The sequence below is a fragment of the Apis florea genome, unplaced genomic scaffold, assembly GCF_048593485.1.
Source record: "Apis florea isolate Af1SG1 unplaced genomic scaffold, ASM4859348v1 contig_3696_pilon, whole genome shotgun sequence".
In the NCBI taxonomy this organism is placed as follows: domain Eukaryota; kingdom Metazoa; phylum Arthropoda; class Insecta; order Hymenoptera; family Apidae; genus Apis; species Apis florea.
In genome coordinates this window covers 2,143,773-2,171,006 of record NW_028256809.1, presented here as the reverse complement: position 1 = coordinate 2,171,006, position 27,234 = coordinate 2,143,773, and the positions used below count along the sequence as shown (strand labels likewise).

The 27,234-nt window shown below is 24.8% G+C and overlaps 4 protein-coding genes across 12 annotated transcripts in view; 1 reads left to right on the top strand and 3 right to left on the bottom strand.

The window, feature by feature from the left end:
- Liprin-gamma (liprin protein kazrin) overlaps window positions 1-15,119 on the bottom strand; it is a 157,065-nt gene extending 141,946 nt beyond the window's left edge. For all 6 annotated transcript variants that reach the window (XR_015294281.1, XM_086914691.1, XM_086914695.1 and 3 more), the window contains exons 1-2: window positions 14,731-15,119; window positions 3,969-4,107 (exon numbers count right to left, since the gene is read on the bottom strand). The gene's annotated coding sequence lies outside the window, so the exon portion shown is untranslated. The remainder of the gene's footprint in view (window positions 1-3,968; window positions 4,108-14,730) is intronic.
- Window positions 15,120-16,888: 1,769 nt separating this feature from the next.
- GatA (glutamyl-tRNA(Gln) amidotransferase subunit A, mitochondrial) lies at window positions 16,889-18,989 on the bottom strand. The gene is made up of 3 exons (XM_003697473.4): window positions 18,784-18,989; window positions 17,991-18,563; window positions 16,889-17,937 (listed from the first exon to the last, which is right to left on the bottom strand). Exons 2-3 carry the CDS (start codon window positions 18,514-18,516, stop codon window positions 16,907-16,909), a joined length of 1,557 nt encoding a protein of 518 aa, XP_003697521.2. The 5' UTR covers window positions 18,517-18,563; window positions 18,784-18,989; the 3' UTR covers window positions 16,889-16,906.
- Window positions 18,990-19,671: 682 nt separating this feature from the next.
- Window positions 19,672-23,512, top strand: eIF3b (eukaryotic translation initiation factor 3 subunit B). Its single transcript, XM_086914685.1, has 11 exons — window positions 19,672-20,183; window positions 20,405-20,600; window positions 20,680-20,992; window positions 21,171-21,527; window positions 21,615-21,757; window positions 21,833-21,968; window positions 22,040-22,235; window positions 22,336-22,516; window positions 22,589-22,829; window positions 22,900-23,008; window positions 23,091-23,512. The coding sequence occupies exons 1-11, from the start codon at window positions 20,048-20,050 to the stop codon at window positions 23,189-23,191; spliced, it is 2,109 nt and encodes a 702-aa protein (XP_086770811.1). The 5' UTR covers window positions 19,672-20,047; the 3' UTR covers window positions 23,192-23,512.
- Window positions 23,513-23,675: 163 nt separating this feature from the next.
- Window positions 23,676-27,221, bottom strand: PGS1 (Phosphatidylglycerophosphate synthase 1). Of its 4 annotated transcripts, none has more exons than XM_086914687.1 (8): window positions 26,856-27,221; window positions 25,601-25,796; window positions 25,410-25,532; window positions 25,053-25,330; window positions 24,697-24,968; window positions 24,389-24,625; window positions 24,107-24,316; window positions 23,676-24,023 (listed from the first exon to the last, which is right to left on the bottom strand). In XM_086914687.1, coding segments are annotated over exons 1-8 (1,521 nt in total). In that variant the 5' UTR covers window positions 26,858-27,221; the 3' UTR covers window positions 23,676-23,820. The 4 variants fall into 4 exon arrangements, with proteins under 4 accessions (XP_086770813.1, XP_086770814.1, XP_086770815.1 ...); XM_086914688.1 differs by having other exon boundaries at window positions 26,999-27,098; XM_086914689.1 differs by having other exon boundaries at window positions 26,995-27,094.
- Window positions 27,222-27,234: the final 13 nt, after the last annotated feature.

The window sequence follows — 27,234 nt, the reverse complement described above, 5'->3', positions numbered from 1 at the left end:
TGTTAGCTTTGATATTTTTAATAGAAGGAAGAAATACAGTAATATAAATAACAGCAATAAATAAATGCTGTATAAAAGATATATACACACATAATATGAAACATATTATAAGGATAATAAAACATTCCGATAATGGAATATTCGAATGATAAAGAGTTCGAATAATGGATGTTGTAATGAGATCTGGTTTTACGTTTGTTTTTCGTTTGTAACTCGAAATGTTACGTTTCATTTTTCCTCTAACAAGAACATTTATACTATTATTAATACGAAATGAAGCTTATTACGAAGCTTTATTTTATCAGCAAAACTATACGATGCAATGACAATTAGCTGATAAAAAAAAACAGTTTTCTACATTTTGAAGATTATTAGATTATTAGATAAACTAAAAGTAATTCAATATTTTATTAAATAAATTACCATTGTATTATTATACTTGTTGTACATTATATATATTTTCTCTTAAAAATTCTAATTGCAATAATTTTATCTTGTTATTTTCTATCTCAATCTTGTTTTTTGTCAGAATATTATTAGAATATAATACTGAATAGACAAAGTATGTAGAAAAATTGTGGAATGTTTTTCATTTTTTCATATTAATAATACTACAATAATGTTCTCCGTTATTAATCCAAATTTTATAATTTTAATGAGAATTTATTCTTAATTGTCATCATCAAACAACTTATTAATTTCAAACGATAGTAACACTATTCATAATATATCTTCAGAATCTCTAAAAATCTTTTAATCAATTCATTTATTTTTTCAAAAGATTGTAAAGCATTCTGTTTTAACGATGACTAAAAACAAATATTCACTAAAATTATCGGCGCACACAAGCTATGAATCATGTAATCGTAAAATTTGAAGTAATAATAGAAGAATACTAACACTAATAGAAAAGAATAGTAGCCGCGATATCAGAAAACAAAAAACATTCCACAAACTTTTTGTCCCGTATCTCTATATCCTTTTTCAAATTCTTTCTCGTAAAACAAAACATTCTAACGTTTAACCCTAACAAACGACGACGAATTTCTCTTTCGCCTTAAATCTAATTTTCAAAATCCACCTTCAAAAATTACTCTCGAGAGTGAACTTCTTCACCATCAAAAAACATTGTCAAGTAAAATAAAATATCACCACCGAAGACAGATATTAATTTTCTTTTTCACTTAGATTTCAACTCAGACACGCATCTCAGAGGCGTTTCGATCGTGGAATCGGCACAAGTAGCGCGGTATAAAAAAATGGAACAAACGGAGACTCACCGAGGCCGAGCAGATTGTAGCAAAGGTGACACAATAGCCATCGACACCACAGGAAAACCCTCGGTTTGCCGCGTTTCGACGCGGCCACGGTCATTGTTTCGCGCTCGTTGTTTTTACTCGAGGATAGTTCCGCCTTAAAGTGTTCAGCCTATGCCTGTTCCACGCATAGAAGAACCACGCACTGAGATGGCCCACATATTAAACAGCGGCATATCGCCCGGCCTGATGCATAATGTTGAACCATTGGGAGAGAGCGGTGTAAAGAGAAAAGGAGGAAGAGCGTGTGCACGACGCGGAGGGACAGGGATGGAAGAGCGAAGGAACGAGCCCGTATGATTCCCCTACTTGCGAACGAATGAATGACGCCATTCGTTAAATTGCGACTAAGATCCGGATGTGTCGAATATCGAGTGTTCGTCAAGGCTTTGGGAAACGCTGGGATGTTTCACCCCCTCTCGCGTTAAGTGTCGCGACGATTCCGTAACGAATAATGCAAGATACGACGAGTCTGTGTGAATACGTCTTCCGTGGAAAGATTTCGAGAGATGTGCGTGTGTGCAGAACATTTTGAAAATGGATAGAAGAGGTAAATATTTTTGTTTAGTGGAACTTTTTAAACTTCTCGTTGAAATGGTAATTACAAATGTATGTTTCAAATTAAGTTATAATAAATAGTTGGTACTTCATACGAGAAATTTAGAGTATCTCGTTAAAATTAAAGGAGAGAATGGTATTTCAAATTATTAATTCAATTTAAAGAGTGCTCCTGTGCCAACAGGAAATAGCAACATATACGAATGGAAAAGAAGACTAGAGCAAACATCGCGTGACTTGTCGTTATAAGTTTATGACGCGGGAGCATGCACTTTATAGAACGTATTATCGTACTAATATCCTTGTCTCTAAAAGCAAAAAAAAAAAAAAAAAACTCGAATCCTCTGCGTGTTGAAGAAAATTTTCGCGGCCCCCATTCGAGAAATAGAAAGCAATACAGTCTCACTTAATGATGAAGAAAAATTGTTGAAGAAAAATTCTCCGATTTATAGATCGTTCTTAATTTCTTTCGAAATTAATATTGTTATAAGAGAAACGTTATTAAACGTTATAACGAGAATTGTAATTTTTGTTTTCTCTGGTACATATATTTGCACGATAAATCGTACAATTCTTTTTTTTTTGTTGAAATAGTGAAGAAACAATAAATGATAAATTAAAAAGGGAAATGATTCTAATTGTAATATATCAAGAAAATATATATATATATATAATTGACAAGTTCATGAAGTTTTGTAAAAAATTAAATGAAGAGTATTTTCGATATTTTTTTGACAAAACTACGTATTTAATTTGAAATGAAGATATCTTTTTAACAACACGATTTAAAGCATATTGAATGTTCCTAATCCTTTGAAATTTATACAATAGAAATAGAAATTTGAGAAAATAATTTTTAACACAAAGATATTTCACATTTTTCCAATATATATAAGGAAGATTTCATCTTGAAGAGTCAATCAATTAATTCTATTGTAAAAGTCATTTACCATCTGTTTCTCATCTGTTCAACCTTCGTTTGAAAGCAATAAACGAAAAGCTTGATTCGAAACTTGGACGAGAAAATCGATATTTAATAAGAATATTTTTAATATTAATTTCAATGCTATTTCAGATACTATATAATGATTATGACTAGATGGCTAATGCGTGTTTGAAACACGATATTACCGGAAGACATTTTATGCCAGATCGAACAAGTAATACTAGACTTGTGGTCTCACCGCGGATCTAAAGAAAAATTCTAAGTCAAAGATTGATTAATCCAGTTTTCACTAATGCAGAATCATTAATTTTAAGCGAAAAATTAAAATAGTTTCTTCGTCGAATATTTCTAACAGATTCTTTCCATCTACAAAAATATTTTACTTTCTTTCTTTTTAAAGAATAAAAATTTTTCTATTTTTTGTATTAAATGTTGATTATATAATCATTATCCTCATGGTTTTAATACGTTCAATATATTTCTCAAAATTATTTAACCCTTTTAAGACAGATATTTTTTTTTTTTTTTTAACAACGAATATTATAATAGTATGAATAAAAATTTTAATATACAATGCAAATAAATGCAAGCCGAATTTCAAAAATGGCCAATTTAAAAAATAAAAATAATTTATATTCTTTTAAAATTTTCTTAACTGCAAGAAATTATTCTGAAAAATTTATATTAATACAAATTTCCATGAATCATATTAAATTATAGACTTATTCATAATCTGTACAAGAATATATTTCTAATGTTTCTAGCATGCAGATAAGTAACAACTTAAAACCGATTTTGAGATGGGTATTAAATAATACATTTAAATAATTTATCGTGAATTTGAGTAATACTTTATAATAATTGAAAAAAAAAAGAGTTAAATTGTTAAGTCAAATTTTCAAAACTAAAAAATTATTAAACTTATGCCCCAATGTATGTTAATAATATCAGAAAAATTATAACAATTTTCTGATCTTTAAAAAAAAAAAAACTCATTTTATTGTTCTATTAATCTCAAAAGGGTTAAAATTACCGGGCATTATAATTACATCTTTCCGGTTCCAATTGCATGAAATCATATTGTTAGTGAAATATTAAGATTCTGACAGATTATTAGACAGATGATACAACGTCCTTAAAATACTTACCTAGTTATTATTTCGCAGAGCACAAAAATGTGGTGATTACTTCAGATGATTTCTACACGTTGCGATGAGTTCACAACCGCGAAACAAGACACTCTGGTACACAACTACACTGGCCACCGACATCAGAAGTGGTTTCTTCCTGGATAAAAATGCATTGTTAGTACAAAGTGTATCAGAATTCATCTTCGATAATATACAAAATAAATTAGAAAGATTTAAAAAAACGTTTTGCTTTTATGAATCTTTTATTTAATCTCAATACTTTTTTATTAAGTATTGTGTATAAAAAAGTGGTTATGAAATATTTACATTTATATTTAATTAGAATTTAAACTGATTAAATATAATTTTTTAAAAATCAGATAATTAATTTTGATTACATTTCTAATAAAAGTCAATTAATATTACCAAAGATATTTTCAGTTCTAATAAAAAATAAAATTATCTTAATGTATAATTTCTTAAAATTAACGAAATACTTTATCCAACATTTCTCGATACTATATCGTGACCAAAATTTTTATTCGAAATAATAATAATAATTAAATTTATTCGTAATACTTATATCTCTCGTGCAAAATATGAGAAGGAAAATATACAATTTCAAAATGAAACAAATTTTATTTAGAATACAATACTATAATATATATAATTTCTTATTACATCTTAATTTAATTTTCCACTACATCCGCACAATTTATTCACAACGATCATTAGCTTAGCAAGAAATTTAAAAATTATCATCAATTAAAACTCTTCCGTCTCGCGAGCGAGAAGAAAAAAAATTCAACGAAATTAAAGAAACACTCGAGGACCACTCGAGGCAACGATCGCTCCAATTTTTTTCCTACCAGGTGAAGCAATTTAACCGTACACGTAACAACGAGGAAGGGTCGTTGCACTATTAACTCGGTACGCCTTAGTTTTGTCTAGATACTCGGCTTCTTGACCCTACTTTGCATCACGTGCCAACCGGGATCGGGTACCATTTATCCACTCCAACCGGTTGCCGATGCTGTAATTCAAACCGCTTCGAGGGTTGCCATTGTTAGCGAACAGAGACATCAGTGTTGCCTTTGAAGTTAGCGTAAATAATAAACGTTTTACCAGGAACTAAAAATACTTTTCAATCTATCATCACTGGAGATTCTCTGTACAAATTATATATTCTACGATTGGTTATCGAACGATTGAAAATTATCGTGGAGATAGATTACTCAAGGAGTAATTACACGATCAGGCCTATTTATAAGTGGTGCAAGAAATATGGGCGGGAGATTGGTTTAAATGTCAATTAGTAGTACCGATTGATCTAATAACAAACAATTATTGTTAGGGTCTGTGGCAACGTTCTACTTACTACTAGGGAATGAATTTTTGATTTAAGTCTTTTTATATATTCTTAAAAATTGTAAATATATGTTTAATATATTCGTAGGTTTGAATCTAGAGGGGAAAATAAGTGGAAAAGTTGGTATGATGGTTGAGGCTTATTTAAGTTATATAATTGAAGTTAAATGAAGATGGAAATAGAGTAACTCTAAATTAAGGATTTTTAATTGTAATTTTTATGTTTTGATCTCTAAAATTGACTTTCCAAAGATATCCTTATAAATAATATATTAACATTCGTATAAATATATAATTTTATTTTATATATGACTGTTTTAATGTATACTTCTTATTTTAGAATGCTATATTATTATATGTTATATTCTTATTATGCATATCTTTATTAAAATCGTTTTTACGTTATAATTTATTAATACTTCATTTTATACGAATTTGTTAAACAGTGTAATTAGGTTGTTAATTTATTGCAACGATAATATAACAAAAATTATAATTATAGGAAAAATAATTCCAGTTTAAAATGTTTTAAAATTTAAAATATTTACGTTTAATTTTCCTATGATATACACGTCGCATTAAAATTCCGAATTAAAAATTTAATATTTGAAAACTCATTTAAATAATAATCTCGAATAAATATCATATTTTTAAAATTATTATAGAAAAAATTCCAAATATTTTATTATTAGAAATGCACAATAAAATGCATTGTAAAAAGTTAGCCTAATCTTTTTAATTCTTTCCACTTATTAATTAATAACTATTTCATGTTCATTCGAAAGAATTTCACAATTATAATATTATATGTATAATATATAATATAATATAAATTAATATAAAAACATTTATATTAATATATGATATGATCCAATTGAAATAATAAAAACAGCTAAACCAATAAATCAAACTATTAAAATTTTGTTTCATATAAAAGAACTTGCACTATGCATTCTTTATCCGCAAAAATTAATTTATGAGTTAAAAAAATTATTCTTTAAAACCAATATACGAAACATGTATTTTATGCATGGATAAAAAAATCCACGCCAAGTAAATTTTCGAAACTTATTGCAAACTTATTCATTTCAAAATTGAAAACGAACTTGATGACCAAATCTACCTACACAAATAAGCACAACGAATAAACCATATGTATCTTACGAAGTGATCCATTTAATTTGATCAAACTTGATCCTACCACTGTTCCCACCAGAACTTTTGAGAAAAGATTTTCCAAATCCAAGACTAATACACGAAAGTCTAACGCATCTGAGAATTATCTTTGCATATTTTCCCGCATTCAACCCGATCTCTTTTTTTTTTTTTTATCAGGACACGTGGGAAAAGGGGATGAAAGATCGGGTGGCATTTATCCGTTCTATCCATTCGCAACTTCGTAATTCAAGCGTCAGTGTGGAGGGTAAGCATTGTCAGCGGAGAAAGATATCAGTGACAGTGAGTTTAGGTACTTAGTAGCGAGCCTATCAAAAGGGCGAAGCCATTCCGAGCCACGGTGATACGTATTGTCCGTAAACGTGCCTTTTGTACTCCAATTGAACCACGAATGGATCATCTGCGTCAAGGTACGACGCATTCCAGATCCCTTCCCTTTTGTTTATCACGGATAAGGACGAGTAGGAAGAGGTGGATATATATATATGGATACAAGTTCTCGACTTTTCGCATGCTTGTTTCTATATTGTGCCTAATTTATTTTTTTTTTTTTTATTTTGGTTTCTTTCATCTCGATGAACTCTTTGGATTCGATCCAAAGATCGAGATGTTTTTGAAATTATAATAAAATTTTGAAAATGAAGTAATTAATGATTAATATTGGAATGTTTTTAATCGTGAAATATAAGTTTAATTCATTCTCTATTTTTATTATTAATTATTTAATCTTCCAATTTGACAATAAAAAGATTTCAAGATTAAGAAAAATTGAAAAAGATTTATTGTTTTTAACTTTTATATAATTTTAAATATTCTTATATGAACTTATTCATATTTTTGTTAAATATAAAAATTGAAAACGTTCAATGAGTGAAAAAGATAACTGGAACGTTATTTCTCTTTTAAACGAAGAAAAATCCTAATACCTCGGGTATTTTATAGATTATAAATCTTCATAGATTAATAGATCAATACATTTAATTTATGTTAAATTATATTAAATTTGTGCTAGATTTCAATCTTTCTGTATTTTATAGAAAAAATAAATAAAAATATATTTTTTTCAACTCATTTGATTGAAATTTGTTTTAATAATAAAAAAAAAATAAATAAAAAAATTGAAAAAAGTCACTAAACTAAATATTTACTTTAATTATTTTTCACTCCCTATTAATGATTTTAATGTCTTTTAACTGCAGTAAAATTTATAAAATTTTATTATACATATAGTTTCTATTCTCTTCTTTAATTGAGAAACTTGATCAGTTAATACAAAACTAATAGTGTATAATAGGAGTAGCAAGAAATCATATTTCTAATATTTCTAATTAAAAAGATAATACAAAAACATTAAAAAACTCAAATGTGAAAAAAGAATGAATAAAATAAATATAAATAGTATTGATAAAATTATAATCATAATGTTTCTTATGTTAAAAATATGTTATTGTACCTGAAAACACACATGATATTCATAAATTGAAATATGCCAATTGTTTTGATATTTAATGAATTTTTTTGAAATGAAATATGAAATAAGTTATTGTTTTATTATCTCAATTCTCATATCTCTCTATTAATATGAAAGATTCTACTGTATTGGTATTCGTTTCGTAACAAGTTAAATATTGGTTCTTCCTTATTTTCTTTCTCTCTTTCTTTTTATTTATTTATTTATTTTTCGTTTCTTTTATTTGATAGAAAGAAAAACGAATACCTCAATTTTTCAAACTGTAACAAACTAACATGAAAATATTTTACGTAACAATTTGTATTTTTTTTTTTTTTTTAGCACGCAATGCAAAAGAATTATTTTCTTTTCTATCTTTAATTTGAAAAAAGTAGAATGAATCGGTAACATTTTTCGAATTGCAGCGAAGATGAAAATATTTTTCATTAATATTTTTCAACAATACTTTTTTTTGATACGAAATACGAGAGATTTTCTTTTTCTGTTTCTTTTTTTTTTTTTTTTTTTTCTAAGATAGAATGAAAAATATTCAGAAATATTTTCTAAACTGCAGTATTTTCTCAAATAAAAATGTTCTTCCTATATACATCATGGAGTAATTTTTCACTCGAATAAAGTAGAATAAACGAGAATAATATTTTGGAAAATATAACAAAATTGAAAATATTCTTCGATAACAATTTAATAATTTTATCGGAATTTGTTATTGTTTTAATGTGCAATACAAGGAAATCATTTTTCACTCTCTTTTTTATTCGAACAAAACAAAACGAACGATTAATATTTTACAAACTAACACAACTGAAATCATTTTTCATAACAATATTTTTCGTCTTTTCGATAAAAGAAAATCTCTGTTCAAATAAAATAAAATGAACAAGTGATATTTTTCAATTCTCTCTTTCTGTTCTAAATTTAAAAATATTTATTTTTCGAAGTGTAACATAAAAGTATAACTTTTTGAAACTGTATAAAAATTGACGAATATTGTTGAAAGATTTATTTAAATATCAATGCTCGACGAAAAAGAGTGTATAAAAGGAATTATTCGACAAAATAAATCGCTCGGGGAAAATCTAATTTCAAGAAAAAGTGAATAGATACCAAATCTCTAAGTGAAATTTAATATTCAGTAGTAGACACAAGTCTACTCTGGTAGAACGTATAAAAATACACATGATACGAAATCGTGCGTTTTCAGGCCGCACATTCTGACCTCTCTAAATATATATTCTCATCGATAAAAGTGAATTTTAACTCAGTTGAAATTAATTTCGATAAATAACGTAACATGACCGTATAATATAAATTGAATAAAATAGAAACATCTTTCACGATGACTCAAATAAACACAAAAAAAAGTGACTCGTCCTGTAATAAAATCCCGAATTGAATGAGTACAGTGCTGAAAGTATCGACAATATTTTCTCAGACAACACATTCTGAGATGGAAAATAAACTTGAAACCAAAATGATTTTGCAAATAGTTTAATGGAAGAGGAATCAAACCACGAGTAAATTTATTAGTTTAATGATAATGTGATGTAATGAAATTCCTTTTTCTTAAATAAAATTATTTATACGTAGTATTCTTTTTTAATTATTTAATCGAAATAATTTATCGTTACTTATTTCTATACTATAGATAGATATCTAGTCTTTATAAAAATGATCAAATTCAAAATTCAAATGCATATTATTTACAGTTTGTTTTAAAACAATTTATGAATTACAAAATCTAAATGTAATATAATGAAAAAATATAATAATATAACTTTTCTAATATTATTTTCATTCTATTTTCAAATCAGTTTCAAAAATATAACTGTGAAATAATAAACGTTTATCAAAAATATAGATTTTGACTTGTTCTATTCTTTTGTAATTTCGAAATACTTAATATTTTTGACAGTACAACAGTAACAAAACAAGCATAAATGTGATGGCATTAACCCATTAAACTCTAACTCAAAAGACATTTCACCAGATATACCAATTTAATGTCTTACTACTCTCTTTTTCTCATTCCCTTCAATTTACTTCATACAGAGTGTTAAAATTTTACACACTCGTATAACAGTAATAAAAATACAACGTACTATAAAAAGGATGTTTCGACTTTATTTATTTTTCTTTTTTTTTTTTCACACACTCGCATAAAGGTAATAAAAATACAACCACATGAAAGAAAATTTTTCCCTCATTTTTTGCGCAACACTTTTCTCTCTGCGCAATTACATTAAAGTCGAGTCATGCTGGTGCATAAAATAACAAAAAAAAAAAAATAGAAATCTATCGTGCCCATCGTACTTTCGTGATAACGAAATTAGCCGATTACCAGCAATTTGACGGCCTGTTATCGTTAACTTGCTACCTTTATTTCTTTTCCACGTGCAAAGACACGGCTTCCACTCGTCGTAACGCAAGCTTTTCGAGTCGTAATGCACGTTTTTTTTTTTTTTGTCACGGCATATAAACCGAAGATTAGATTTAGCCTCTGTCTTTCCGTAAAAACAAGGTCGATGCAAGAACAAAAGTGCAAATAAAGACAGAAAGAACTAACTGGTTCAAATAACAATGCCTCTTGAATAAGTACTACTTTGTTCAGAACAAAGTTCAGAAACATTATTTTATATATTCTATAGAGTTTCAATTCTATAGTGTACGTCTATAATATACAAAGTTATTTTATACAGGATAGTATACATATTTATATATATATTCTCCATAGAATAATATAAGATATTTTACAAAAGAAGAAAATTTATTAATAATGCTATAATCTATTACTAATATTATTATTATTAATAAATTTTACAGATAGACATATATTGAATAAATTAGCACAAAGTTGTATAACACGATAGTTATATGTCATATAATTTGCATAAATCGATTAACTGGAAAAAGATTGTCCATTTGATTAAAACCTCCATGAGGAATTATTTTCATATTAAAAGTTATATTACACAAGTTACAAGTTGCAAAATTACGAAGTTATAAAGTTAAGTCAAAGTTCTAATGTATTCTCTCACGTAACAGTAACAACTTTGATAAGGAAACAAGTGAAATTCTACAAGTGGATAACTTGCAATAATAATAACTTACAAGTCAGCTGATTGTCTTGTTTAGCATTATCACGAAACGCGCGTGTTTTTTAATTCCTTTCCCTTAATTATCGATTTTTCTTTCTATTACAACAACGATCAAGAACTTCTTATAAAAATTATTCGTTTTCCAAGATTTGAGGGAATGTTTCGTTTAATTTTATACTCTGCGAAATCTCGATGAACATTTATGGAATCTTTTCTTACAACAGACAGCTTAAAACAATGATATTATTAATTATTAATCATCGTGTAATTGAATAATAAAAACGTGAATCCTAGATAAAAAATAATTAAAAAAATTCTATCGTTTTTTAAAAAATATATATGCCACAAATATTTTTTGAAATTTTAAAATTGATAAATTGTGATAAATTACACTTATAATTAGAATTATGCATTTCTGTACATCTTTTATGTTCAATTAAAATGAATTTACAAACAATGTTTCGAAGATGAAAATTTCTTCTTCAATTCTCATTCTCTTGAGAAGCTTTCTCTTCAGATTATTAATATATAACTCATTAAATATGAGTAATCATCACGAGAACGAAAAATAGACGGTATTGAAAAAAAGATTTTCTACACTTTCCAAAATCGTTATTTTCATCTTGACCAAACGAATTGACGTTTCTTTAAAAAATTAAAAGCATTAATTTACCAAAATTGCAAATTCACAAAAATCGTGAAGGAAATAATAAAAATCGCATTTTACAATTTTTTTATCCGAGACTATAATGAGAAATTAAACAGTATTAGTTTTATAAATTATATGCGTGCTTAAAATTTCATCAAAATCGATAGAAGATCAGAAACAGGCGACAGGCAAAAAAAAAAAAAGGATGTAAAAATGATAATCGAATAACGATTGTAACGATTCGAGCCGCTCAAAGTTATTGAAAATCTTCCAAAATCTTAATCTTTGTGTATCACTTTCTTCACTTGAGTGCGCGGGAACAAAAATCATCATCGAACGAGATCTAACATTCTCCCGAAAATGAATCGTTATCGTCAAATTTCTCTCATCTGAAGGAAAGCTGTCACTGATTTAGAATAGAAAGAACTTTGATACAACGTACGGTGTTGCACGAGAGTAATCGAGAGATGAGGACGCAGATTCTTGGGAAAGTTTATAGTGATCATGGTTAAAGATATTAAGGTCGAGCGTAAAGCAACGATGTAACTTTCCCTCGAAACCTTATATTCTCATATGGCATGAAAGCCGATCAATATCCTCAAAATAGAACGAATGAGCACACGCTTCATGTCGCGCAAATAGAAAGAGAAAGAGAGAAAGAAAGAGAAAGGGAGTGGAAAAGCAAAATTTTCCGAGCCTCTGTTCACTTAATGTCGACGGAACTCCATTATGGAGGGCGAGAGTCAGGAATACATGAATGGCAATAAGGGTGCATTGCAAATTGGCATTTCAAAAATGTATCAGAAATACGCGATTTTCTTCAAAATTCAATGATCTCTGCTTTTATCCTCCTTTTTTCTTTTTATGATTTTTAATCAATATATCGTGTGAATTATACTATTAGCTCTATGTAAGATGAAGGAAAATAAAGAAAAATACTACTGATCTTCTTAATGATGCGTCTTTGTGTTTACTTTTCGTCAGATTAAACTCTTGAATTAGATTATTAGCTACACGAAAGAATGAAGAAAAAAGATTATGTTAGCTCAGAGACTTGATTCAACTTGGATCGTTTTCGAACCAAACAATTTGTATTGCTAAACAAATTTTTTAATTTTGAAAAAAAAAATTTTTGTTAACGTTTAAGCTTCTTTTAAAAATAAAAAAAGAAAGTTATTATATTGTGTTAGAGATTAGATATATCAGAGATTTGATATATGATTTTGATTAAATGATTTTACTCGAGTCATTTTCAAACTCAAATATATATTTCTAAAAAATTTTATATCAATTTTTGAAAAAGTTTATATTTTTTAAGTTTAAGAAGTTTTTGAATGATTAAATCGTTATTAATGTTTAAATTTTTCTCAAAGATGAAGAAAGAATGTTATATTAAGTAAACTTAAAAATTTTGATGTACTTGAATTTTGAAATCGATCATTCAAACCTATTAAAAATATTCGTTATTAATTTAAATTTTTCTTAAAAAACAATGAAAGAAAATTATATATTATACGAATTCAAAAATTTTCTTATATTTGATTAATCAAGTTATCTTCAATCGAATTATGTTCTTTTAAATTTGAAAAGAATACGATTTTAATTTCAATTTTATGCTATAATTTTTCATAAAATGTTAAGAATGTTTTTATTTCAATAAGAACAAATTTAAATTATAAAAATTCGAATTGTTAAATAATATAATGTATTGAAAGCAAAGCATCTTAACATAAAATGATTCTCAAAAGTCGAGTTTATATTATACTTTGTTTATATTAATTTCTATAAAACAAAATAACAGTGGCTATTTTGAATAGATATTGAGTAATACAATTAATGTCGAATTATTAATATCAAAACTTGATAATTTAATTTAATTATAATAATAACTTAGCTAATAATTTAATATATAAATGTAAAAAAATGAAAATATTAATTTATTTTTTCAAAAGATATAAAAGATGAGAGAAATTAAATTAATTTTTCTACGATTAAATATTCTCTAATCATTTTTTTTTAATACCATTAATTTTTTAACTTATTTTTTACAATAATATTAAATTAAATAATATCTGTGGAAAATTCTTAAAATTTAAATTAATTCGAAAAATTAATTTAATGAGAATATTGTATATTATTAAAATTAATAATAATATATATATGTGATGTATATAGATTAAAAATTTTTAAATTCTATAATGCATTTATAAAAATTTATGAAATTTATGAAATAAAATTCTGTACAAAGATTGTTTGTATTCATCTGTGTAAAAAGTCAAAAGAATAATGCAAATATTTTAATTAATATATATTTTTTATAAGAATATTAATAATTATATTATTTATTATATTATTTATTATTATAATCATTAATTTATTTCATTCATTAACAATCCTATCTCTCTCTTCTAATCTCTCTAATATTTCTTATCAGAAATATTGCAATAAAATCGATTATTCCGTAAAATAAATTCGGAAAATTAAAATGTGAACTTGTAATTTAAAATTATTTATTATTCATAGATTATTCATTAAATTTGAAAAAAAAAAAACTGAACCGAAATGCGATTTGTACAATATTAAATTACTGAATCATTGTATTAAATTAATCGAATAAAATAATTATATATATATATTGATAGATGTTTCTATATGAAATTTTGATTTTCTAATTTTTTATTTTATTTTATTTTATTATTTTATTATTCACATATAATGATATTGTCATTTAGTTTCATACAATATATGAAAAATTTAATATTTAAGGATTTATATATTGTATTATCATAAAATTTAAAAAACTATTTATTGTAATAATTATGATATATTTGGAATTTATATTTATAAAATTTATTAAATTTTTTATAAATATAAAAAATTATGCATATATTTCAAATCACAAGCAATGCACGTTTGTATGCAATTACATGTAATTTTCACTTTATAATTCCTTTTATATCATTAAACAATTTTTATATAATAATATAAATTAATTTATTGCTATAATTATAAAATATTTACCTTCATATCTGACACGTTTAATTGGAATATTCTTATTTCCGCACACACCTGTTTAAATTCCCAATCGTCCGTATTCTGCGCAACAGAAACGCGCCTACACTATTCCAGAGAATCGCAAGAATTCGAGATCTCGATCTTCGACACTAACGACACAGCCGATACTACTTTATATTCAAATTACGACACTACCGATCTCGGCGCGAATGCGACTACGATTTAAACCGCGCCACTTCAACATTGTTCCGTATTCAACATATTCGGTCGAATAATCGAAAAAAAAACAAAAATTAAACAAGCAGAACCGAAGCAGAACGAGAACGAACGAGATAAACCGATTCAACGAAAACCACAATTCGCGACACTGACGGTTCGAGGTCGTCACGACGACTGGCGGAATCGTCGACAGAGAGCGACACGACAGCCCTCGGCCGGGTTAACGCATGCGCCCTTTACACCCTGTGCCCAACCCTATTTTTCTAAAGACCACCCTTATGCTATGAATGTGCTTTCAAATATCTGCTTTCTTATTTTTCATTGCTTTAATATTGAAACATTCTTGATACACATCAAACATAACAGAAACAATTTCTTTAATGCAACTTTTGTTCATTGTCTTTACTTGGGGTTGCTTTGTATAATGACATATCATTTGTGGGTAGCGTCACGATCGATTTAATTTGTGAGAGGCAATATCGATTAATTGAAATTCGAATCTCTATTTTGAGATTCTCTATTATATTATAAATATGTATTAAATAATTTATGTATATATTAATAAATTGTTTAAAAATGTGTTTGAATATTTATAGAAAATATTACTTAAAATATTTTTATAATACAAACTTTACATACATTTTTATTATTTTATTATTTATTTTATTATTTTATATATATGTACTATAATATATATTTATAAATTATACTTAATTATATTTATAAATTATAATAAATTATAATAAAATAAATAAAAAAACATAGTTGCAGAAATCAATTTTATTATTTTGATGCTATTTTATCAGTTAAGCAACATATAAAGTATATAACATAAAGTACAACATAAGTACAACAATTTTATTTTTTTATATTTAAATATATAAAATATGTTTAAATAGTTATATTTACGTATATTCGTAGATTTATGTATTTCATAAATTTTTATAATATTCTATAAAATTTATTTTCTAAACTTTATAAAATATTACCGACATAATTTTTTATTACCTAAAATTTCTGCACAAATGATAATGAAAATTGACTGATTTAAGAATTGTAGAAATTTCAATAAATAAAACATTTGATTTATTAAATCTCTCATGTACAAATCTCTTAATAATAGATTTCAAAATATCAAAATATTCAGAATATTCAAAATATTAAATATTCAAATACAAAAATATCACAAAATTATCTTTCAAATAAAAAAAATATTATTACTATATAATCAATAAACTTAATAAAATATAATTATTTAATAATTAATAATATATAAATATAATTAATAAATCAATAATATTTCTATAATAAAAAATAAAAAATTAATTTTTTTTCTAAATTATTGCAAAATTTCTATATATCATTAATATAAAACATAAAATAAAATATAATATATATATATAAATATTTATATATATATATATATATATAATGTAAATATAAATATAATATTAAATTTAATCAAATATTTATATTTATATTAAATAAATAATAAAGAAAAACCTAGATATTCATATTTCCATCTTTCGATTATAATGCTATCTACTTTACATTAAAATTTTATCGTTTTCATATTCCAAACCGGTATCAAACAATTTACAATCATTAACAGAATCCTCTAACATAGTAAGCAAACGCAATTTGATTATCTAATGAATTTCAAATACAACTGATATCTCATAGTGTATAATTTATATCTTACACAATTACAATCATTTTTTAAAAAATAATTATATTTATTAAAATTTCATTAATTATAATATTATTTGAAGTTGAACTATAAAATATCAAGTATTTTTAATACATGAAATATATCATGTAAAGCGTATTGTAATATAAATTAATTTCCAAATTAATAATTAATAATTATTGATCAAATAAAAAGAAGAATTAAGAATTAAATAATAAAAAGAAAATATGGAAAAATAAAAAGAATCAAACAATATTTATATATAAAAATATTTTATTTTAACAAATAAATATTCTTTAATTCGAGTTTTGGAAATTGTACTCTTTGTTCAATCCATTTTGCTACTGTAAGAAGTACCTTCTCATTAAAAGGAGATGCCATAAGTTGTAAAGATAAAGGTAAATTATTTTTAGAAAGTTTAATTGGTACATTAACAGCTGGTATACCTGCCATATTAGCAGGCTGTGTACAATAATCTTGAATTGAACATTGTGTCTGATTATCCATTAAAATAAAATCATTATATTTAGGAGCTTCTGTCAAAGTGGTAGGTGTAAGTAAAAGATCAATATTATTATTCCATACTGCATCGAAGTCTTCTGAAATTAATCTTCTTATTTTCATTGCTTTAATATAATACTCTTCATAATTTTCTTCCAATAAGAAATAATTTCCAACCAAAATACGTTCTTTAACTATTTTACCAAAACCTTCAGATCTCGTTTTTTTATACATATCATACACAGAATTCCACTCATTTGATCTGTAACCATATTCTACACCATCATAACAAGCAAGATTGCTAGCAATATCACAACGATTCAAAATTGTATAACACATTATAGAATAATTGGTATATGGCAATGATACTGTACAAAGTGATGCACCACCTTCTTTCAAATATTGAGAAACTTCATCCCAACATTTTTGTACTTCAGGACTTAAATTTTTCTCTTTATATTCTTTTGGTATTCCAATTCTAAGATTACTAATATTTATTGTATCTGCTATTTCAAATGGCACATATTCTTTTTGTAAACAAGTAGAATCAAATTTATCTGGACCAGCTATAGTATTTAGTATTAATACAGAATCATCAACATTCCTTGTAAGAATACCAGGTACATCCATTGAATTTACAAGAGGAATAAGTCCATAACGTGATATCAAACCATAAGTAGGTTTTAATCCAATTAAACCACAATAAGATGCTGGATTTCTTGTTGAACCTCCAGTATCAGAACCAATTGCTCCATAACAACTTCCACTTATAACAGCCACTGCAGAACCACCACTACTACCACCTAAAATTGGATTATTATATAAAATTTGAAAAAAAGAATTTTATAATATATACCTGCTATATGCCATGAATTTGCATCTGCATTTTGTTTTATACATTCTATGTGTTTATTACAGGAATAAAATTTTGTGAACACATCTGAATTCCATAAATTTTTGGTTGGTCCATAATATGAATCAATGGTTCCAGAACCCATAGCAAATTCATCAAGATTAGTTTTGCCAATTAACACTGCTCCAGCATCTTTTAAACGTTGATATACAGTAGCATTATATGGAGGAATAAACTTTGATAACATTTTTGATGCACAAGTTGTTAAATGTTCCTTCGTACAATAATTATCTTTAATTGCAATAGGAATTCCATCAAGTCTCCCCAATAAGTTATGATTTTTTTGTCGTAAATCTGAACTTTCAGCATGTTTCTTTGCTGTTTCATCAGTAATAGTAATATAAGCATTTAAAGGTTTAATGAACGATGTAACTTTAACAGATGCTTTTGTAATGTCAGACGGACGTACATCACCAATATTTATTTTTTGACTTACTTCTTTAATTGATGTAGTCAATAATTTATTCATTTTTTTATTAATAATAATAATAAAAGTAATATATTCGTAATAATAACCTATACATGAAATAACTTATATGACATAACCTTATTTTATTTTACCGGTAAAAGGTAGTTAAAAATATATTACTATACAAATATAATTTTGATTCTTAAAAAGTTAATAAAATTAAATTAAATTTTAAATTGTTGTAAAAATATATTATGATTATACTAAAAATAATATTAATTAAAATTATATTATAAATTGATTAAAAGATATTTTATACATAATTACCATAATAAATAATTTATAGCACAAATTAAGTCATTATTATATATATTATTATTATTATATAATTCATTATTATATTATATTCTTTATAAAAAATTATTTTTAATAATTTATAATAATAATTATAACATTTTTTCTAATAACAAAAAAAAGTATTAATCATTAAGATATGATAGATATATTTTCTTATTTATATATATATATATATAATTGTGAAAAAGAATTAATGAATTATTAATTTTTAAAAATTTATATATAATTGTATTATATTTGAAATATCAATATATAGCAATATTTACATATTTTTAAATACATTAATTACATTATTTTTAAATATTCTGATTTACAATAGCAACATTAATTTAATGATTTTATAATTACTTCTTTATGTTTTCGTTTTATTTTAAAAATATTATTTATGCATCCAAAAATATTACAATTATAAATTACTTTATAAATATTTTATCTATCTGTTTTAATTATTGATAATTAACAATAAAATTATTTAAAATTATTTATAATTAATATATGAAAAACAATAAAATCAATCTCAAATTATGTAAAAAGAAATAATTTTTCAATTATCATATGAAGATTAAATCTATCTATTCATTATTAAATGATTATAGTATTTTAATATTTTAATTGTATTATACAATTACTTATCATTAGTTTATAATTTTTATTTAAAATTATTTGATTTAATTTTCAAAACTAAAAAATTTTAATCTAAAAATTAACTACGTTTGATTTTATTATTTTAGAAACGTAAAAAAATTTAAAGAAAAATTATATCTCAATTAAATAATATATTTTATTAAATTATTATATGTAAAACTATAATTATATATAAAATTATAGTTCATGAAAAAAAGTTTTTATCATATGATAAAACAAACAAATTATGATATTTAAATTCATGAATCTCCTATAGTGATATTTTTAATATATTCCATTTTCCAAATATTTAATAATTTAATAGATATTTTATTATTAAATAATATAATTCATCATCACATGTTAATCTAATCAATTATTTTTTTATATGTGCAAAAATTTTTATAAAATATATATATTTTTATAAAATTTTTATAAAATTATTATTTATAATGAATATAGTAGATATGAAAATAGAAAAAAATTGGTTAGTTTCATTTATTAAGAAGTGGGTATATGTTTGACTTCCACTTTTCAAAAGTTGCATTGAATGCAGAAGGGCAATGCTGCCATTTTCATTTGATTCTCTATAAGTTCAGAGGTTTCCAAGATGGCGAAGAAAATGTTAGCAGATAAAACACCTCAAAATGAGGATAATATTAAAAATAATGATGATACATTTAACGAAGATGAAGAACCAAATTTTAGTGATCCTGAAGGATTTGTTGATGATATTACCGACGAAGGTAAATAAAATTTTTCTTCAACGACAAGACAATTAAAACTATGCTATGATGTCTGAAAGCATGGCTACGTATAATCGCAAATGTGGCATGCATACCTAACCTAAAAAACCATGAGTGTTTCATATTTTTCATTAAATATTGTTTTATAACTTATTTTAAATATAAATTTTTTAACATTTTAATATAATATTTATATACTTTTATTTATATATTTTTTTCAGAATTGCTTGGCGATATCTTAAAACAAAAACCCTCAGAGACAGATGGAGTAGAATCAGTAATTGTCATTGATGGAGTCCCTCAGGTTGAACCAGAAAGATTAGAAAAACTTCAATCTGTTATTAGCAAAGTATTGGGAAAGTTTGGAACAATAGTAAATCAATATTATCCCAAAAATGAAAATGGATATACAAAAGGGTACATATATTAATAATTTATGATATCCTTATATTTCAAAAATTATATATAATTTATATATAATTTTTTTTTTTTTCAGATACATATTTCTAGAATATAACAATCCTCTCAATGCCTTAGCAGCTGCACAATCTGTAAATAATTATAAAATTGACAAGCAACATACATTCAAAGTAAATTTATTCACTGATTTCAAGAAATTTGAAGAAATTCCAGATGAATGGGAACCTCCAAAACCACAAGAATTTAAAGCAGCAGCTGATCTTCATTATTATCTTTTAGAACCAGATGCTTATGATCAATTTTGTGTGCTTTGTGGTAATGGTCCTTCTGTTACTGTTCAAGTCTGGCAAAATTCTGCTCCTGAACCAACATTACTTGAAGAACGTTCTGTAAGTTATTATATATTATTTAATATATATATATGTATATATATATATATCAATTTTAATCAATAATTTATTTAATTTTTATTTATTTAATATAAAATTTAATTTATACTAAATATTTAATTAATTAATTTAATTAATTTAATTTATTTAGTATAAAATTTTTATATTTTTCACATAGCGCTGGACAGAGACATATGTTAAATGGTCTCCATTAGGAACATATTTAGCAACATTCCATAAATTGGGTGTTGCATTATGGGGTGGTCCTCAATTTTTGCAACAAGCTAGATTCAGTCAAAAAGGTGTTGAATGTATTGATTTTTCTCCTGGTGAACGTTATTTAGTAACATATACTCCAAGAACTGATCTTGGTTCTGAACAGAAACGTCTTGTAATTTGGGACATCCTTACTGGTCAAGAAAAACGTGCGTTTTTCGCAGATGGTTCTTCAGTATGGCCTATTTTCCGCTGGTCACATGATGATAAATATCTTGCTCGTATGGGAGAAGATATTTTGAGTGTTTATGAAACACCTGTATGTTCTTTTTCTTAATATTATGAATTAATTATTTGATAAATATTATTGAATATGTTCAATTTTTGATATTCATAAATATTGCAGTCATTTGGATTACTGGATAAAAAAAGTATAAAAATTCCTGGTATCAGAGATTTTAGTTGGTCTCCTACAGATAATGTTCTTGCTTACTGGGTACCCGAGGATAAAGATGTCCCAGCAAGAGTTACTCTTCTCGAAATTCCAAAGTAATAATTCTTAATATTATTATAATCCATATTTCATAAATTATATAAATAACTAAATATTATATATATTTCTAGTCGTAATGAAATTCGCAACAAAAATTTGTTTAATGTGGCTGATTGTAAAATTTATTGGCAAAAATCAGGAGATTATCTTTGTGTAAAAGTCGATCGTTTCGCCAAACGCAAAGAAAAGACGGAACAGAAATACACGGTATTTATAAAAGTATTAAAATTATATATTAAGATGTACAATTTAATGAAAATTTATATATTTATCTACAGGGTATGTCATATAATTTTGAAATTTTTCATATGAGAGAAAAACAAATACCTGTCGATAGTGTAGAAATAAAAGAACCAATCCATGCATTTGCTTGGGAACCTGTGGGAAGTAAATTTGCTATTATTCATGGAGAAATTCCAAGTGTTAACGTTAGTTTTTACGAAGTACGATATGGTCATCAACCAGCTCTTCTCAGTGAGTTTTTTTTAATAATTATTATTTTTTGATATTTATCAATATTTTATTATAGTATTATTGTAATATTATATATATAAATATTTATTCTATTCAATAGAAAAATTGGAAAAAAAAGCTTGCAATCATCTATTTTGGTCGCCATCTGGTCAGTTTATTGTTCTTGCTGGATTGACAACTATGGCAGGAGCTTTAGAATTCATTGATACTAATGATTTTACTATCATGAATTCAACTGATCATTATCAAACTTCAGATGTAGAATGGGATCCTACTGGACGGTAATTATTTTAATATTTATATCTAAAATCTTTAATATTATAAAAGTTACTTAAGTATGTATTTTTTTATAGATATGTGGTAACAGCTGTTTCTAGTTGGAAAACTAGTGTGGATAATGGATATTGGATATGGACGTTCCAAGGACGTATATTAAAAAGAGTTAATCTTAATCAATTTAATCAACTCTTATGGAGACCAAGACCACCAACATTATTGACACCAGAACAAATTAAAGAAATTAAGAAAAATTTGAAGAAATATTCTGCGCAATTTGAAAGTAAAGATCGTATGCGATTAACCCGTGCTTCAAAGGTATTTATATTATATTATATTAATATATATTTATTATAAATTGTGCATTTATTATAAAATTATTTTTTAGGAATTAATTGAGAAACGCTGTGCAGCGATGAAAGCATTCGAAGAATATCGTTCAAAACGCATACAAGAATGGAATAATCAAAAGAAGAGACGTTTAGAATTACGTAATGGTATGTAATGGTTTAGAATGAATTTTTTTCTAAAATTTAAAAGTATTTTACTTTTTTTTTACATCCTTTGATTCTTTTTCAGGTATTGATACAGACGAATTAGATTCTGATTCCAAAAATGTAGAAGAAGAAGTAATAGAATTTTTCGTCAAAGAAGAAACATTTATCATCGACGAGAAATAAAACTTTGTGGAAAAAGGTTTTATCTCTGCCATTTTTGGAAATCTCTAGTGCAAAACCAATACAGTCATTTGTGAAAAGTGATATCAGAAGTAATTATCTTCCAGAGTCACATAAATTGTGACTCTCCATAGTGAACTAAAATGACTATTTTAAGTGGTTATGAACAGTTTCTCTTATACTATTTCTGCATCTCAATTGGAATTGCTTCCACCTTTCCGACGTTGCGTATGAAACGTCGTAAACATAATACCATAAAGTTTTATCACGTTCCATACAGGATAGTATGTCATTCAACAAATAATTATTATCAGTATAAATATATACAATGTACTTTATTTATCAAACCCATATGGCATAATCTATTTAGTTTTATATATTTATAAATAGAAAAAAATTAAGATTTTTTTATTTATATCTTTTTACTAATTTTAAATGTGCTGTAAATGGTAATGAACAAATTGTAAATTAATAATCTAAATCGTTATTCTTTTTTATAGTTTTTATTTCATATAAAGAAATTGGAAAATAATTAGCATGAATAAATATTCATACATAGGTTTTATGACTTAGATTACATCCAATGATCATTCCATGGATATAATACTAATAAAGAATAGATAAATATAAAATTAAAAATAATATCGAAATAGAGCAACAATAGCACATACCCAAGTCGGAGGAATTCTATCTTGTTCAAAAAAGGTTTTATTCGTTACACGTGTCGCACACGAAAATAAGCGTTCATGCTCTTTTTGTAGTTCATGTTGTAAACTTTTATTTTTGGTTAAAATAGCAATTTGGGTTTCTAAATCTTTGTTAACTGATCTATAACCTAAAATCAATTTTTTTTTTTCATTCTAATTATTTTAAAATTAATTTGTTTTTAAATTTTTTAAAATTGTCTTTAGATTTTACCAAAATTAGGAGATCCAATAAGAGTAAGACAAGGTTTTTCTTGGTTTGGTAAGAAATACCAAAGTCCTTTGGCATGATAAGTCCATCCTGGTCTAATAAATTCCCATAAAGTTATTCTATTTTGTTGCCCTAATTTGTTGCAATTTTTAACAAATGATTCCTCTAATTTCGTGTATGCTGCTGGGATACTACCAGCAATACCCTTTGCAGCTGAATAACATAATTATATTAAATAAAAAATTAAATAATTTTCATTTGTTTATTTTTAAAATATAAACTTACAGAAGAAACCATTAGTAGATGGATGTGCTGTTAAAAGATGACATGTCGCTTGGCAATGTTTAAGTAATGCTTCACTATATTCTGAAGTTAAATTAAAATAACCAGTTGCTAATTTGAGAGTTGTACCTGGTGGAGCTGTCTGTAGAAGTTTCAATGTTATTTGACTATCGTGATAAATATTTAATTGGCCCATTTGTATTAAAGGAAAAATCCAAGTATCTACATCTAAATTTTTTTCTATGAAAATAATAGAAATTATATTTCAATTGGAATTTTTTTCATAAATATACATAGTTAAATATATATACCTATTTTTTCAAGATCAGAAGATTCTTCAAATTGCTTCTGAAACAAAATTCTTATACTATATGCTGCTTCTTCTATAAATGTGATAGGATCTTTAAGAGGATCAATTTTCATAGCAGAATTTAATATTGTACTTCCATCTGATTGAAGCACAAAACTAAATTCTCCTACTTTTTGAACTAACTCGTCATAAAAATCACAAAGTTCTTTACAATTCTCAATCACAAAATAACGATCTTGTCTATTTGTAAAATAATCATTGCTAAGATTAGCACTAAAAAATAAAATTAATTTAAATATTATAATTTTTTTATTTAATAATTAAATTTAATATAATTTTAAATAATTAAATATTTACCCACTAATTATTATATCATTATCTATCATATACAATTTCATATGCTGTAATCCTATTAATTCATTAAAGCGATCTGGAATAATCATTTTTAAGAATCCACGAAGTTTAGGAGTATGATATAAAAAAATCTGACAACTATGATTATATTTTCCATTAAGTAATGGTTCTAACATTTTACGAGAATTTAATTTACCTCTGGATCCTCTCATAAAATCTAATAAAATTTTAACTTCAACATTACCATTGCTTGAAATTAAAGCTTCATTAATAGCATTTACCTATATATAAAAAAAATTATTTATCATATTAAATCTTTAATTAAAATAAAAAATTATGTAGATTTTGAAATAAACTTACTAAATTAGATTCTAATTTTCCTGTGCCTAAATATAATGATGCAAATGTTATTCTTTTTCTTGCATTTTTACATTTTTGTACAAGAACAGAATAAAATACATTTGGTTCATGAATTATTTTGATCTGAAATAATTAATTCGTATTATATATTTTATGAATTCTTTTTTTATTAAATACATTTATATATTCACCTCAGATCCTCTTAAGGCAAAACAAGGTGCATTTTTATGCAACCATGTTAATGTATGCAATTCAGTGTGGACTGTTTCAAATTCTAAATCTTTTTCTTCAACTGTCATAGTAATTGAAGTAATATTTTTTATTATAGATGAACAAGAAAACTTTAACTCTATTTGATTTGATATTAATAGTTTCTTAGTATGAAACCTAAAAATTCATATAAAAATATTAGTTTTCATTAAGAATTATTAATAATCATAAAATTTGCAACACAAAATATAAAAGTATAGCAAATGAAATATTACATAATATAATAAAATTATTAAAAATGTATTAGTTTCATTCATAAAATCAATCAATTATTCTAACAAAATTTTCATAAAAATTAACGACACGTGCAGAAAATATAAATAACGCGTCAAAAATAATCGTTATTAAATTTATTTGTCAAAATAATTTTCTTTTAGAATTTCTTTTATCATCAAATAAAAACTTGTCAAGTCCATAAGATATGTCATAACATGTAGTTAATTCTTATGTCAAATTAACATATGTAGGTTAAGCTACTATTGTTTGCTTTAAAAAGAATTAAATTTGATAAGACATCTATATTGCTTGAATCTTTTCAATTCTACTCACCACTTTACAGTTTTAGGAATTAAATTATGCATGAGTAGATTCTTAAATAATAAATCATTAATAAATAAACTTCAAATTGTAAATAATTCTTCCCTCTTAACTTCTAACTAGAAATTACAACATGCGCAATCTTCTGGACTTTTATCGAATTATATGTATAAAAATATTTGCACGTTTTTCTTTTACTTTAGATTTAAATGCAAACATTTTTATGATAAATTATAATATACGTTCATATCAATTAATTCCATTAATATATTAAATATTCATAATAATTGAGATTTAAAATCTCTTAAAATATAAACATAAAAGATATATTATGTCAATATTTTCTAATAATTTGAATTTTAACAAAGTATTAAATTTGTCAAAAATAATTCATTTTTTTAGATTCTATTTTGTCTATTTTTAAAAATATAAAATATTTTTATAATTATAACTATTAGGTTAGTTAAAGTATTTTTATAGAACTTATAATAAATTATTAATATATTTAGTTCATATAAATTTTAATTTAAATAAAATTAAAAATTCTATTATCTATTATGCAACTTATTTAGTAGTAATTTATATATTTTCAATCACTAGGTTGTGAATTCTTATGCAAATATTTCTCATATTACATACATATATATCTCTTTCGAAGATGATATATAATTTCTATGTTGATCGTAAATCGCAAAGAGAATAAAAACACACTTTTTTTTGAAATCATTATTTGAAATATGAAATCTATAAAATGTAATATTCTTTTCTATGATAATACCTACAAACGTGTGATATGATGAAAAAGAGATGGAGTTATTTATATATTCTATTATGAGTACGAAAAAAAATTTTCAGTTATTGCATAATTCAGCATTCGCATTCGTAATAGAACATATAAATGGCTCCATCTTTCTTTCATTGGATATGTTTGTAGGTAATACTATTGTAACAAAAAATGTGCAGTAGATAGCGACCTGTCAACTATCGAAAAGTCACGTGACTATCCTATCTCTTAAAT